General features: G+C 40.9%; 1 protein-coding gene across 2 annotated transcripts in view; it reads right to left on the reverse strand.

The window, feature by feature from the left end:
* The window catches only part of USP32 (ubiquitin specific peptidase 32), a 124,447-nt gene extending 112,391 nt beyond the window's left edge, over nt 1-12,056 (reverse strand). For both annotated transcript variants that reach the window (XM_081108781.1, XM_081108780.1), the window contains exon 1: nt 11,792-12,056. In XM_081108781.1, the coding sequence (XP_080964907.1) occupies nt 11,792-11,849 (58 nt within the window). In that variant the 5' untranslated portion in view covers nt 11,850-12,056. The remainder of the gene's footprint in view (nt 1-11,791) is intronic.
* Nucleotides 12,057-16,218: the final 4,162 nt, after the last annotated feature.

The raw sequence follows: 16,218 nt of genomic DNA on the forward strand, positions 1-16,218 counted from the left end.
CACCACTAACACAGAATTTCTAATCAGCTTTATGAGCAAAGGAACAAAATTATTAGACACCTGTGAAAAGCCCTTAATATAAAAGAAGCAAAAAACCGACAGGGAATTTTGTTTTATTTTTATTTTTTTAGTAAACAGTCTATTTAGGGAGGAAAAAAAACTTTTAGAAATGTATTATTAATGTCCTCAAAGAGATAAGATATGACAAAGATAAACACACACACACACACAGAGATGCCAGTAAACAAAATTCATAGAAAAAAAGGGCTCTTAAGGGACATACAAATGACCAACATCCACAAGATACACCAAGATACTACTTCCTACCAATCTGAATGTCTAAAATTAAAAAAACTCAATACCAAGCATTGGTGATGAGGTAGAGCAACAGAAACTGGTGGAAATGAAAGTTATATAACCTTAACCAACTTTGGAAAACTATCTGGTGGTTTCTAATGAAGTTAAACATATACCTACCCTGTGACCAAACTATTGCACTACACTCCTAAGTATATAAGATATATGAAAGAATATGTCCAGAAAGACTTGTATAAAAATGTTTATAGTAGTTCTATTCATAACAGCCAAAACCAGGAAACTCAAATGTCCAAATGAAGAATCTTATATAATAAAAAGCTAATATGCTAATTAGACCAAACAGCAGAAGGACCTTCCAGACAACCTTCTGGGCGAAGCCGGGGTTGCGAGGTCCCAGCCCCTTTGCACGAATTTCGTGCATCGGGCCTCTAGTAGATAAATAATTGTGTTATAGTCATATAGTAGAATTCTACTCAGCAACATCATGGATGAATATCACATCATATTGAGCAAAAAAGCCAGCCGCAAAAGGAAACATACTTCATTAATCCATTTATATTAAATGCAAGAACAAACAAAACAAATACTTTTTTAATGGTAACAGAAATCAGGTCAAATGCCTATGGTGGGTGGGGATGATTATCTGGAAAGAGGAATGAAGGCTCTTTCCAGGGTGATAGAAATATTCTATATCTTGAATTGGGTGATAACGTAAGTGTAAAGCACTTGTCAAAATTCACTAAACTAATACTTAAAATTATAGCTTCATAGGTTATGTACCTTGACACAGGTATATGTATTTTTTATCTCATTGAGGTATACCCTTAAGATTTGTGTATTTTACCATACGTAAAATTTTACATGTGAAGTTATCACATGAAAAAAAAGTTTTAATTTCCAATAAAGAAAAAAATTAAGAGCTCTTAAACATTTTTAAATAAAAGAGGGAAGAGAAATTTAAAGATTGGAAAGTAAGGTTAAAAATATCTCCCCAGCCCTAACCGGTTTGGCTCAGTGGATAGAGCATCGGCCTGCGGACTGAAGGGCCCCAGGCTCGATTCCGGTCAAGGGCATGTATCTTGGTTGCAGGCATATATCCAGTGGGCAGCGTGCAGGAGGCAGCTGATTGATGTTTCTCTCTCATCGATGTTTCTAACTCTATCTCTCTCCCTTCCTCTCTGTAAAAAAATCAATAAAATATATTAAAAAAAAAATCTCCCCAAAAGTAGTACAAAGACAAAGATGGAAAAAGATAAGAAAATTAGAGGATCAGTCCAGGAGGACCAATATCCAAATAAAAGAGTTTCCAAAGGAAAAAAAAAAATCTGAAAGGAAATCATCTATGAGATAATTAAAGAAAATGTCCCAGAACTGAAGGACATAAGCCTTCAGATAAGAGCCCATTTTTACTAGCAAACAGATGAGAATAGAGCAGTTTCCAGAAACAAAAACAAGTATAAACAGTCTAAGAATCAGAATGACACTGGATATCTAAACATCTACATGGAAAGTCAGGCTAAAAATGAATCATAACTTTTTTAAATTCTGAGGAAAAATGATTTCTCACTTAGAATTCTAACTCAAACCAACTTTCAATCAAGCATGAGAACAGATTTAAGATATTTGCAGGCTTACAAATCTCAAATAATTTGCCTCACATAAACTTTTTCTCAAAAAATTCTTGGAGGAAATCATCCACCAAAACAAGAGAAAATCAGAAAGCAGAAGATATGGAATAGAGGATACAAAAAATCTAGTATAGGAGAATCCCCAAGATAAGGGTGAAGGGAATTCCCAGGTTCATAATTATGGACCAGGTTCAAAGAGTAAACACTCCAGTTTGAAGCCGGTCCAAAGGCTACATGAAAACATTAGAAGAAACTGACATCTGATCATCTTGAGAGACTTGGGCAAGTTATAGCATAACGTTGAGTCAGTGCTAAATACTTAAAATACTAAACAAACACAAATAAAACCACAATTATTAGCTCTAAATTAAACAAAAAATTGTGCAGAAAAATAATCATAGCTTACTACATAACTTCAGTTATGAATCATATGTACATGGTGATAAGGTAAACACTGAATGCTTATCTAAGCATAATTAGCATATAACCACAACTATCACGGTAAAATGAAGTAATAAGGAAAGAAGAAAGGGAAGTGGCTAAAGGGGAAGGATGGGGAAGAAGGCTAAAATCTCATGCTCAGAAGTGAGAAGTCAACAAATATGGCTAATACTGAAAAAGCTATACCAAGTACCAAAATCAACTAAAAGAATATAAAGTGGTTTCTTTTTGGGAAATAGAAAATGCCAAGGAAGATTAGATAACTGCTTCTGATCTACTTGTAGTGTTTTCACTTGCTTGCATAAGGAAATACATAAACATCTATTATTCCAGGTATAGGAACTCGGGATAATAAGATAAACAGCTTAGCTTATTATCTCTGCCAGAATCACAAGAGAGGTAGATGTCTTAGGTACATTTTTAAATTCTCAAAATTAAACAAATACATAAGATGAGCAAAAGCCTTCTAAATTCTAGTGCAACCAACAATTGTCTCTCTTCTGATAAATTCTTCTAACATATATAGAACTGCCATGCAGTGCAATTCTCTTAGACCTATAATTGTAACCTTTAGTCATATTCCCATAAACTTGCAAATTGGGAGTTTGATATGTGAGCTGCATATTACTTAAACATTGAGAAGACATGGAAATTAAAAGGTGTGTCTTAAAACTAAATAAGATATAACTATTGATTTTTTTAAAAGCAACAAATCACAATCATAAAAAGACAGTAATGACTTCAACCATCTGGTTCTCTTGATCATCAAGCGTATGCTAAACACCTATCTGTGCTTCAAACAGTACAAAGTGGTTTTTAAATAAGCAATTTTTGTCCTTTCATAATCAGCTGCAAAGAGGTATTCTCAAGTTAGCATATCTGACAAAGAATAACTTCTGATCTATAAAACTCCACATATTGAAAAATTTCATTTATGGATGCTTACATAAACTAAATCTCTAAACCAAATTTATTAATGGAACAACTCTTACAAGCCCACCACACCTTCCCTCCACAGCTGCTAACAGATTCCAAAACCAACTTTAAAGCAGAGCCCATCATAATGACATATTTAATACAATTAACCATTTTTTAAATGTAAAAGATGCATTTAAACATAGAGACAAAAATGTTGAGTTTTAAGCTTCAGGGCATACACACAGAGCACACACACACATATCCTAAATCAAGTTTCCTCTAAAAGTTCAATCTAGTTTTTAGAAAAGATTGTTTTGATATGCAATTCACTCATTCAACAAATATATAATGGATAGCTAATATATGGCAGGTACTGTGCTAGGGATATAGCACATGTCCCTACACACATGGAGTTTTATAGTCTCTTAACTGATCACTGCAATGAACCTGCCCTGAGGCTTAAATTAAGACTCACATGACCAGCGATCAAGTATGCAGATTATTAAAAAGTAACTGGGAAAAACAGAGAGCCTCTTGGAAACTAATGAGTAGACAGACAAGTAGAGATGTAAGAATTTTGTTGTTGTTGTTGCTGCTAATCCTCACCTGAGGATATTTTTTCCATTGATTTTTAGAGAAAGTGGGAGGGGGAGAAGTAGGAGGGGGGCGGGAGAGAGAGAGAGAGAGAGAGAAACATTGATGTGAGGGAGACACATCGACTGGTTGCCTCCCGCATGCTCCCCAATCCCGATCAAACCTGCAACCCAGGTACTGCCCTTGACCAGGAATCAAACCAGAGACCCTTTAGGGTGTGGGCCAATGCTCTAACCACTGAGAAACACTGGCCAGGGCTAAATCCTCATCTTTTATAGTAAAAACTCAATAAATACTCCTTAAATGGAAAGAAAAGTAGTATATTATCTGGCGATAAATGTAAAGATCAAATTAATAAATTTAAAGTGCTAAAAGTATTAGTCAATTAGTAGAGGAATACTGGTGAAGGAGAGAGGATAACAATAATACTATTATTTTCATAACAAGTCCCATTTAACCACTTGATTATAAATTATATATCACTGCAATAAAGATTAAACTAAAAGACTGAGAAGACAGGATAAAGCATTAGCCATGGAGTATAAGAAAGAAAGAATCTTAGACAAAAAAAAAAAAAAAAAAAAAAAAAAAAACACCCAAAAACTAAAGATATTTTAAAATTTTAGTTTAAAATCACCTAGGTTATTTAGAACCAATGAGACAGGGCTCTGAATGTGTGTATTTTATTCTTAGCTTCCAAAGTAACTCTGCACAATACTTTAAACATATAAGTTTCCAACTCTAACCTCACATATGGCAATAGGATAAAACTTGTCATCATGGATGAAAAGTACATGAAGATGCTATATAAAATTAAATCTATGCACAAGGTTATTAAATATTACGTATTACCAAAAGGCATTCTCAAGTGTTAATAAGCACAATACTTACTGTCATACTAGTCTCTCATGACTACTCAGGAATTTATATTATTGGGTATCAACTTTAAATAGAACTAAACAGACAAAATTACATATTTCAGGCTCTTATATTTTTAACTATCATTTAAAAACTTTAAAAGAAATTTTGAGATGGATACATTGCTTAGTATACTTAATCCATGTCAGCAGCCCATTTTTACCCACAACCTTACAAACATGAATATTCTACAAATGTTCTCTCCATCATTTATACATTCACCCAGCCATCCAATATTTACTGAGCACTCTAAATACATCAGGCTCTGTACTTATCCTGGCAATGGGGATTCAGCATCATGCCTGACAATAAACATCATAATTACATATTATGAGAAAGGCTATAAACTATACAGAATAGTGCAGTAGTGACAGAAGACAACATCATATATGATGATAAAAGAAGGCCTCACTGAGGCCATCAGCACTGGGACTTCAGGTATAAAGAATGGGCCAGACATGTGATATTTGTAAATAGCCCCTCGGGGGGGTTGGGGGAAAGGCTAAGGAAAAAATATGAAACAATCTGACTTGGATTTTAAGGTAGCACTGGCTACTGCGTGAAAATAGGAAATCACTGCTTGGTATCTTAGCAAGAGATGATGGCAGCTGGGACTACAGTAGTGGCAGTGAAGATGAGAAGTTAACAGTTTGAAATGGATAACAAACAAGACTGGGTAACACACTCAAACTGGAGATAAAAGGATAGGTCAGATGATGAAAGAAAAGTGAGGATGTCTCTATATTTTTGGCTTTAGCAACTGAAATAGTGGTGCCATTTACTGTCATAGGACAGAGCAGGGGAGACCTACCATGATAAAAGGGTCCTTTCAGAATGGAATCTCTCTAGACTCTCACAAGTCATTCGGAAAAGGCAAGAAACCATAGCAAACCTTATAAGGGGTAAGTAAGATGCTAGGACACTCTAATTTCTTTATAGAAACGAAAGAGAAGCTGGAAAACTTCCTCCTGCAAAAACCTCACTTTAGCAGTTATGCTTTTTTTTAAAAAGTGTATTTTTATTGATTTCAGAGGGAGAGACAGAAACATCAATGATAAGAATCATTGATTGGCTGCCTCCTGCATGCCCCCAACTGGGGATCGAGCCCACAACCCAGGCATGTGCCCTGACCGGGAATTGAACCAGTGACCTCTTGGTCCATAGGTCAACGCTCAATCACTCAGCCGTTCTGGCTGGGCATGCTTTTATTAAATTTTTATTTCTTGATTTTTTAGAGAGAGGAAGAGAGAAAGAGGAAAAGAGAAACAGCAATTTGTTAGTCCACTTACTTATGCATTCATTGATTGATTCTTGTGTGCCCTGATGGAGGATCGAACCCGCAACCTTGGTGTATGGGTACAATGCTCTAACCAACTGAGCTACCCAGCCAGGTTTCTTTTGCTTTTAGTGCAGTCTAATACCAAGATTCCAAGAACCATGTTATAGCAAGGTTTCATAACATCATTTTTTTTGAATCTTGTTCAAAAGATAGTTATAAACTTGGGAATTCCCTAAAAGAAGGAGAGCTTTATGTTAATTAATAATAAATCCCCAATAAAGAGGACTGTAAAGGGAAGGCCTTCATCTTTTGATAGGTCTTCTAATAGATGTCTCTGATTATAACAGTAAATAACAAAAAGCTAGTTTTATCAGGTTTTTATGTCAGTAATTAGCTATCCACCTCTGACCTCCAAGAGCACTTTATTATTAGATGAAAGAACTTACTGGCATGCAAAATGAGGTAGAGGGTCTCAATTTAAACACACATATCATGAAGCCCAAAAGGTAAAAGCAAACATTAACAAGCCCTGAAGAGAGAAGCCATTCTTTCAGGATACAGTATGAAAGCACTGTCAGTTCCATCTTAGTCTTCTCGGTACTACTATCAAACCACCAACTCTTAATCTATATATATAAAAGTCCAGCACCTGAATGGCAGAACCAGAACGACCAGTCGCTATGATGCGCACTGACCACCAGAGGGCAGACGCACAATGCAGGAGCTGCCCACTGGTGGTCAGTGGTCAGTGTGCTTTCACAGTGAGAGTAGCTGCTCAGAGGGCAGGTCCATAGCCGCCTGGCTGACTAGGATAAGCAGCGGTCCAATGAGGGCCGATCTCTGCAGGCCACACCCCCACCACTGCACAAATCTGTGTACCAGGCCTCTAGTTCATAAATAAAAGCCTGCCGCCCCTGCAGCTACTGAACATTAAATCTTCTAATCTAACCTCTCAGCATTAATCTCTAGTGCTCCATAACCGGATTTTCTATAGTCACAGCAAATTACTACCCTAATTTTTCCTGTGACCTATCATATAATCAAGTGCCAAAAATCTTCCCTTTCTCCTGAGAAAACACCTAGCTACTGTTTGGTCACCACATTCCCAACTCTTTCTGTAAGGTAGCCCTAAATGCTTTCATTGTGAAGTCTTACTAACCAAGCATAAAGACAAACAATAAACAAGGGGGGGAAAAAGCTGTCCAATTTAGTAAATGGGGAGGCCATTCATCATCAAGTGACACCTCATTCTGCTCATCCCCCTAAATTCATGGTTCAATGGTATATTTATCTTCTCTTTATCACTTATACTCATTATGTAGTGTCAAACTGGAGATTATGAAGAACAGCACCTTTGTAACTATTTAAGTGACTACATATAAGCAGACTAATTCAAAATTGACCTATTTCTCTCCTTTATATATAACAACAGCTGGGTAGGTATACTTGGAAAGGCTTAATCAAAACTTACAATTCCATAACACATGGACACAAACAATAGAGTGGTGAAGGCCTGGGAGGGGTGCATACAGGGTGGAGAGGTCAATGGGAGAAAAGAAAACACAAAGGGGACATCTGTAATACTTCCAACAATAAAGATAATTTAAAAAAAAAACAAAACACAATTCCATACTAATGCTAGAAAGTTCACTGGTAAATATAATAAATTCAGTTGAAAGCAAATAAGCGCTTTAATAAGAGAGAATAGTACACCCCAAAAAGTACCAACTGTGAACTCAACTTTCAATCACACAATGATGTGTTACATTAAACCAGCTAACATCACATCATAAGTGGTATAATAGTAGTACAATTTTATAATACTATGAAATTTGGGAAATAAAATATTGGTTGGGGAGTCAATGTTTTAGAGTATATTAAGGTTGATGGATAAGCAAAATGAAAAGTACCAGAACCTTCAACTATTACATGCTTAATTATTCCACTAGCAAACACAACCTTTAAGTCACTAGAAAAGTAAATTATTTAACACAGTTATTGAGCATATACAGTGTTAGGACACTTCCAGGCCACCAAATACACCCACACACACACTGCATTCCACTAGCATTTTCTTCCACTGTACCATCCCATTTAATAAATTAAATGTTAATCATTTATAAATTATATAAATATACATATGCTCTATTATTTTTAATATTATGTACCTTACCAAACACATACAAAATGGAAATTTAAGTAGAATTTCTAAAATTTTATTCCCACCTATTCCCATGGATAGTCTTGCATACACTTTGAGGTAAATATACTACAGTGAAAGAGGGTCTTGGTAATCTTTGTTCCTTCAGTGCCTAAGTCATAGGTAGTGCTCAGTAAAAATTTGAAGAATTAATGAGCAAAGGTACACTCAAAAACATGAATCCACAACATAACTTTTTGACATTATAGTTCATTCACCCAGCTACTTAATCCAATCTAAGTAATGAAAGGGATTAGAATATATTATCCACTGTAGTTTATTTCCACAATTTAAAAATTAAGAATAATTTTAATTCAGCAATTCTTGGAGGAAAATAAACCCTTATAATTCTGTTTCCAGAAAGATGAAAGGAGAGAGGAACAGGAAAAAGAAAGAATTGAAGATTTTAAAGTTTCTTGGAGTTCTAAAATGCTCTGAAACTGTAATTCATCTTTCAATTTTTTTAAAAAAACATATTTTTATTGATTTCAGAGAGGAAGGGAGAGGGAGAGAGAGATAGAACCATCAATGAGAATCATTGATTGGCTGCCTCCTGCACGCCCCCCACTGGGGATCAAGCCCACAACCTGGGCATATGCCCTGACCAGGAATCGAACCGGTGACCTCTTGGTTCCTAGGTCGACACTCTACCACTGAGCTATACCCAGCTGGGCTATCTTTCAATTTTTTAATACTATATTCCAAGCACTTAGAATAATATTTAGGAATACACAAACCACACATGTGCAAACTTAAAAATGAAAAAATAAAGAACATAGCTGCTAAAATTCTCAGTACCCACTACTTGCAGTATACTTTAGGAAATACATGCAATCTAAAACAAGTCAAACCTTCAAGGGAAGGCTTGTGTTCTACCCAGATATTCAAGAAAAACAGATACAAGTCAAAAATAAAAGCCACCACTAATACATCTCCCTTTAAAAAAAAAAAAAGTTAAGGTATACTTTCAGGAACTATTACTATTTATATAACTGATGGCATACAGGCTAGCCAAATTAGTAGGCAAAACCAATCTTCCTAAACTCAAGTGCTTCTGAAATGTAAATAAATAAGAAATCACTAGACTGCCCTTTCACTTTGGTCCAGTAAGTGTTATCTGCTGTGAACATAACACTCCATTTCCAGGGCCCCATTCTCCAAGATAAACTGCCTGCAAGTCCAGTTTGCATGAGGCAATCTATACTTAACTATTATTTTAATACTACCTAATTATGGTTAGCATTATTTTGTGCTCAATAATTTTAAGTAAAGCCAAGGGGATAGATATTTCAGTAATTTATCAAGCTTGCTTTTTACTTATACAATGATTCATATAACACATGTTGTGTTTGTCCAATCCACCTTCCTCATCTCCCTCCATTCACCTTATACAATATAAACAAGCAGGTGAGATTAATGGACGGAGGTTTTAGTACCTATTTAGATTACTCAAGTACCCCCAAAAAGTTCTCAAACCATTTTTACCTCTATCAAAAGCTTTATAAATTCTTTTTATAACCTTACTAAAAAAAATTCTATATTAAAGTCTGACATTTACAAGAGTAAATAATATGTTCAAAAGAATTACCCACTTAAAAAATAGCTCCTGTTTACATTTAGAAATGTTACGTTATCAACTTGCTTCTCTCTTTTGCTTTAATTTTCCCCTGCAGCAAAACTGATAAAATGTAAATCCATTCAAATAGATAAGATGTGAACAAGTATTTTACTACTTCTTCAAATATATCTTTTAAAATTCAACAGGTATACACCTCATAACAAATCTAACAAAGACCTTCAGTCAAATCAGTTTAAAATGCACCAACTATTAATTTAGTTTATATGCAAAGGTACAACCTTAGTTTGATATGAGAGTAATCAGGCTAGAGATGGATAAAAGTTTAATTTTAGAATTCCTAAATGCCAACTACATCACCTTCCAACTTAAGAAACTAAACACTTCTGAACCCTGAAGCCGTAAATCAGTTTGAATGATGTCCTCCTTCACGCCATGTAAGCCATTGCCTAATTGAGGCCAGACCTGTCAGGCTCAACAGCATCCCGGAAATGACTAGCCTACTAGAGCTGGAACCACATCAAGAATTTGGAATATTTCTCATATTGAGGCAAGGAAAAAAAGTTCAAGCGAGATTGTCCATACAACAATCAGTACACTGTTCCGCAGGGAAAGACGTAAAAAGCATATTTTTGCAATTCTGGCCAGTCCACAAGACCTCGACACGCTGTCATTATTTTCAGGTGGTGACCCACTGAACTTACCCCTTTTCTTCCTGCATAGTAACAAGCGTCCACTACTAAACTCTCGGTTTGAATGCCTTTCAATCGAATTTCTCTTAGGTATTAAAACTGTCACCCGGAGCATGGCTGGTTATTTGGGTTGGAAACCAGTTAAAAATAATGCTTTAGCATCTAACCCGCTTAATGTTTATCACCTCTTACCAAGAAAATCCATTAAGTGTCACAAATAAATAGGAGCGCACACACACACACACACACTCAAATCCCAGTCACGAAAAAATTGAGTCACCTTCCAGCCATAACCTGAGCAATGGGCACTTGCAGTTGGCGTGCGCCTTGGTGGTCGCGGCCGGCGGCGGCGGCGGAGGAAGGGGTCGGGGGCCGGGCCAGCTAACGCCACACTGTGCGCCGGGGCAGGGAGGCGGCAGCAGGCTGGCGCCGGCGGCCAGGCCGGTGCCCACGGGGAGCTACCACCCCGGGTCAGAACGCCGGGCTTCCGAAGGCCATCTTCTGGGGAGACGGGGCGAGCCCGGCGGATCGAGGGCCATCAACGGCTCTGGCCAGCGTCGGAGGACATGAAACCTAAGACCAGGTCTTGTGGCTACACCAGCTGTCCAGGCTCATCTCACCTCAAACACAACTTAATTTCAGGTCGTTCTTAGCAAAGTCAGCCGCTCAGAGGGTGCGGGTGTGGATGGTGACAGCCCCCAGGAGACCGGCCAGGCCCTCGGAAAAGGCAGACACTCCACACAGGGAAGGGGCTCCCGCCGGCAGAGAGAAGAGGGCTGTGCAGCCGCCTCCCCTCTCCCCCCCAGTCAAGGCTGCTAGGTGCGAGGTGAGGATGCTGCTGGAAATGTTTATGGAGGAGGGATGTGAGAAAATGGCAGTAGGAGACGAGGGGGTTGAAAGGGCCGGTGCCACCCAAGCCAGGGGGGAGAGGAGGGCTTCCCCGGACCCATCCGGGGTCACGACGACACCAGAGAGCACGGGCACTGCCCGGCCAGCGCCGGGCACCGCTCCCTCCGGGAGAGCTTCGCCCCCTGCCACACAGTCCCGGTCCCCCAACCCTGCGCCCCCCATTAGACTCCCCCATCACATTCCCCACCGCGGGCCTCCCTACCCTTCCGCCTCCGCGCCCCACGCCCTCAGCCTCCCCTCCCCGTGCCCGGTCGCCCACCCCCTGGGCAGCCCGTCGCCGGCCTTCCCGGCAGCTCGTTCGGACCCCTCCCCCCTCACCTCTCCTCAGCGCCTCCTCGTAGCTGAGGAATCCGATCCGTGACTCCTTGGCGCCCATGCTCCCTTCATCCCCTCGGCCGGGGGTCGGAGCCTGGTCTCGCCCCCACCCCCACTCCCACCTTCTCCTCGGCGTCCCTGGGTGACGGTGTCGGCGTCCCCCGGACCCCTCCTCCCCTGACACTAACAAGTGCGGCTTCTACCCCGGCAGCTCCTCCCGGCCGCCGCCACCGCCTCCATGCCGAATCACGTGACCCGCTCCCACCCCGCCCCTTCCCCTCCCTCCTACTCCGCCCTTCTGGTCTCTCCTCCCCTCCCTTCCCTTCCCTCCTCACGCCCACTTCCCTCCCCCCAACCCCCACCCGCCAGCCCCACCGAGGCCGGGTTAGTTCCGGGTAATGGCCGCCAAGGGCCACACACTCCTCCCCGCCCCACGCTAACCGCTCGCAGGGTCGTAGGGGCGGGGCCGGACCCCGCGCGTCACGCGTCATCCCCACCTTCCGGCCAATCGGAAGCCGGGAGGCGGGGACCTCCGCTGGCCCGGGGGTGGTGACTTCCGGGGCGCTTGCGGCCGTCCCTCCCGCCCACACGTCCTGGCGCCGGACAGGCGGGGCCTGGGCGGTGGACGGTTGGTCAGGCCTCGTCCCAGACCCATGTTGGAAAAGACGTGGAATCTTAGGGAGCCGGGGTCCGCGGGGTGCGATTCCCGAGAGACGGGAGCGAGCAGGCGAGGAACCCCTCCCGTCAGAGCAGTTTTGACGGCGAGGGGGTTGTGAAAGGCGAGGAGACAGGTTTCCTGTGGCGAAAGAGTCCTTGCTGCTCGCGGGGTCAGCGCTGAGGAGAGTGAACCTTGTGACCGAGTTCACGGACCTTCCTTTTCCGCGCGTCCCCTGCCCCACCTCCCGGCCGCCGGCGCCCCCGCCCGCCCTGAGCCCGCCGCTAGTTCCTCGATTCCTCGGAAACTGCTCTGCAAAGGGCTCCGCTGGCTTCTCTCCGGGGCTGCTCCCCACCAGACCTGAGAGTCACCACACGTAACAGAGTTCCTGCTTTAAACTTACGTATTTATTTTTTAATATATATTTATTGAATTCAGAGAGGAAGGGAGAGAGAGAGAAACATCAGTGATGAGAATCTCCCATCTGCTGGGTGCTGCACACCCGTCACTGGGGATGGAGCCCGCAAGCCGGGGTGTGCCCTGACAGGGAATCGAACCTTGACCTCCTGGTTCATAGGTCGGCGCTCAACCACTGAGCCACACCGGCTGGGCAGGTTAGTTTTTAATTGTGAAATATAAAGGGTGGGGCACAGTACGTTTGCAGTTGTGCGTATTTGAAACAAGAGTTGATTCTTGTGTGATTATTTTCTAGACAAATAATTGTAAACCTACTTTTTCCCCACCTGTACCTGACAATTACTGTTTTCACCATTTTTAAGTACCTCATGAGTGGACTCATGGTGTAGGTCTTCTTTCGTGGCTATAGTCTACTTCTTTCGTGGCTAGTTTATTTCACTTTAAAATAAGGTCCTCAAAACCGGTTTGACTCAGTGGATAGAGCGTCGGCCTGCGGACTGAAAGGTCCCAGGTTCGATTCCGGTCAAGGACATGTACCTGGGTTGCGGGCACTTCCCCAGTGGGGGGTGTGCAGGAGGCAGCTGATGGATGTTTCTCTCTCATCGATGTTTCTAACTCTCTATCTCTCTCTCTTCCTCTCTGTAAAAAATCAATAAAATATATTTAAAATAAAATAAAATAAGGTCCTCAGAGCTCCTCCATGTTTGTACCAGACGTCAGAATTTCCCAGTTTACCATGTGATCCACAAGTTACACTTGATTCTATACCCAAAAGAACTGACAGCGGGGAGACATATTTATACCCCCATGTCTGTAGGCCACTATTCACAATAGCCACAAGGTAGACGCAACCCAAGTGTCCGCAGACAGAGACATGAACCGTGGCCTACGCACCAGGTGGAATATTACTCCGTTCCCGGCTTTTGAACTCTCAATTCAGTTTGCTTCCCTCTGTCTTCATCCTGAAAGTCACCATCTAAAGCTTCTGGATAAGGAAACAACTTTGAAAAATAACTATTTGGATTAGATTAGACCCAAGGTGCCAGGTAGGTCATTCAAAGCCAGCAGAAGGTGTTTTGTTCCTAAAGACCTGCTGGAGAAAGGGGGTCACGCTGCTTCTCTGCTTACCTTTCCTGGTAGACCAGACCAGCACGGCCTCGTCACAGGCTGCCCTTCCCAGTTCGCTGGGAGGCAGTTCATTTGAAGACCTGGGGTTAACTTCATTAGTAAAAGGCCATGACTAAGGGGGTTGGGAATGTACTTCAAAGCCTTTCGTTTCCAGGTCATTAGTTTGGTATAGACAAGTCTCCAGACCAAACAACTCAGTCATCTTCAGCCTGCGGTTAGTCATTAATGGGAAGTGGCCCTGGCCGGTTTGGCTCAGTGGGTAGAGCGTCAGCCTGCGGAGTGAAAGGTCCTGGGTTTGATTCCGGGTCAAGGGCACCTGCCTGGGTTGCGGACTCAATCCCCAGTAGGGGGCGTGCAGGAGGCAGCCGATGAATGATCCTCTCATCATTGATGTTTATATCTCCCTACCTTCCTCTCTGAAATCAATTAAAAAACTACTTTAAAAAATGAATGGAAAGTGAATCTTCAGGGCTCAGCTGTGGGAGAAAAGACCCTTGAGAGTTCCAGTGCCACATCCCTAGGCCTAATGACAGTCCTGAATAATCAGGGCCTAAAGGTGGCCTTGCTGTACAAAGGGTAGAGCTGGGGTACAAAGGACTGCTCTCCCCACTTGACTTACAGAGGAATTGGAAGCAAATTGTTTTATCTCTTTGTAGTTCTTGCCCCACATGAAAGGTGGGACTAGAGTTGAAGTTAATCTATCTCACGAAATAATAAATGATTGTAAAATACTCAGGAGAGAATAGATAAGAAATTTTATAGTGAAAATTCAGAGCAGTATTAACCCACAGACACGTAAAAATGTTTCTCCTTGGTTTCAGGCCTGTTTTCCCCCAGGACCATAAAATGTTTCACCCCATCACAGAGTTTACCATGGACTAAACACTTCTCAAAATTGTGGGTTGAGATAGAAAACTAAGAAATACTATTTCTCCTTTGTCTGAGTTAAAGTAAGCCTATTATTGAAGGCAGTGAAGCAGATAGTTATATCAGATGGGAACTTTAAATGGTACGCTGGGATTAAAACCTGTCTTGGTTTATGTTACACAGTATCAGGCAAGTCAAGTGTTAAACATCCCTCTATAACTTAAAATTGATACAGTACTTAAATTTGATGATGTAGAAAATCTTTAATTTGTCCTGCTGAAAGGACTACTAGTAATCCTTTAGTTTATTTGGTTTTATTATATTTCACTTAACCCACTTAAGAGTTGGCCAGCCACCTGACTTTAAGCACAAGACTGTACTTTGGGAATCATTGCTTTAACTATAATTACATGCCTGTGAAAGAGTTGCCTGTACAAAGATTTAAAGCATGAGAGATTGGTATGTAATTTCTACTTCCAGTTGGGCAATTTGAATGACAGTTCCTCAGTTTGTACTCCCAGAGAAATGGCAAAGGAATAAGACAGTTGTTTTACTACTTGTCAAAGAAGCTTAGGCCATAGATAAAGAGGTCAGTATAATAGAAAGGGTGGAACAGCACCTAATTTATGTATAACTTTTTAAAATATATATTTTTATTGATTTCAGAAAGGAAGGGAGAAGGAGAGAGAGAAACTTCAATGATGAGAGATAATCATTGATCAGATGCTTCCTGCACACCCCTTACTGGGGATTAAGCCTGCAGCCTGCAATGGGGGCATGTGCCCTGACTGGGAATCACACTGCAACCTCCTGGTTCCTGGGTTGATGCTCAGCCACTGAGCCACACAGGCACACTGGCCAGGCTGATTTATGTATAACTTGATTGCCACAAAGTGAGGCCAACACTGTATGAAATGTGACTACATGATAAGAGAATTTCCCAGCATTATGAACTTGTTACCTTATAGGGCCATCATATGAAAATATGATCAATTACTTTTTTATTTACTCTAAAGCACTTTAAGCTATTTTTAATGAAAATAATATAGTCATTTAAAAAAATTTGCATAAGTACAAAAATGTGTATAAAATAAAAGATGGTGCTTTCTGTTTTACCTACTCTCACTCCCTAAAGCAGTGATGGCCAACCTTTTGAGCTCGGCGTGTCAGCATTTTGAAAAACCCTAACTTAACTCTGGCGCCGTGTCACATATAGAAATTTTTTGATATTTGCAACCATAGTAAAACAAAGACTTATATTTTTGATATTTATTTTATATATTTAAATGCCATTTAACAAAGAAAAATCAACCAAAAAATGAGTTTGCGTGTCACCTCTGACACGCGTGTCATAGGTTTGCCA

Source organism: Myotis nattereri (genome assembly GCF_964212035.1).
Source record: "Myotis nattereri genome assembly, chromosome: 16".
Lineage (NCBI taxonomy): Eukaryota > Metazoa > Chordata > Mammalia > Chiroptera > Vespertilionidae > Myotis > Myotis nattereri.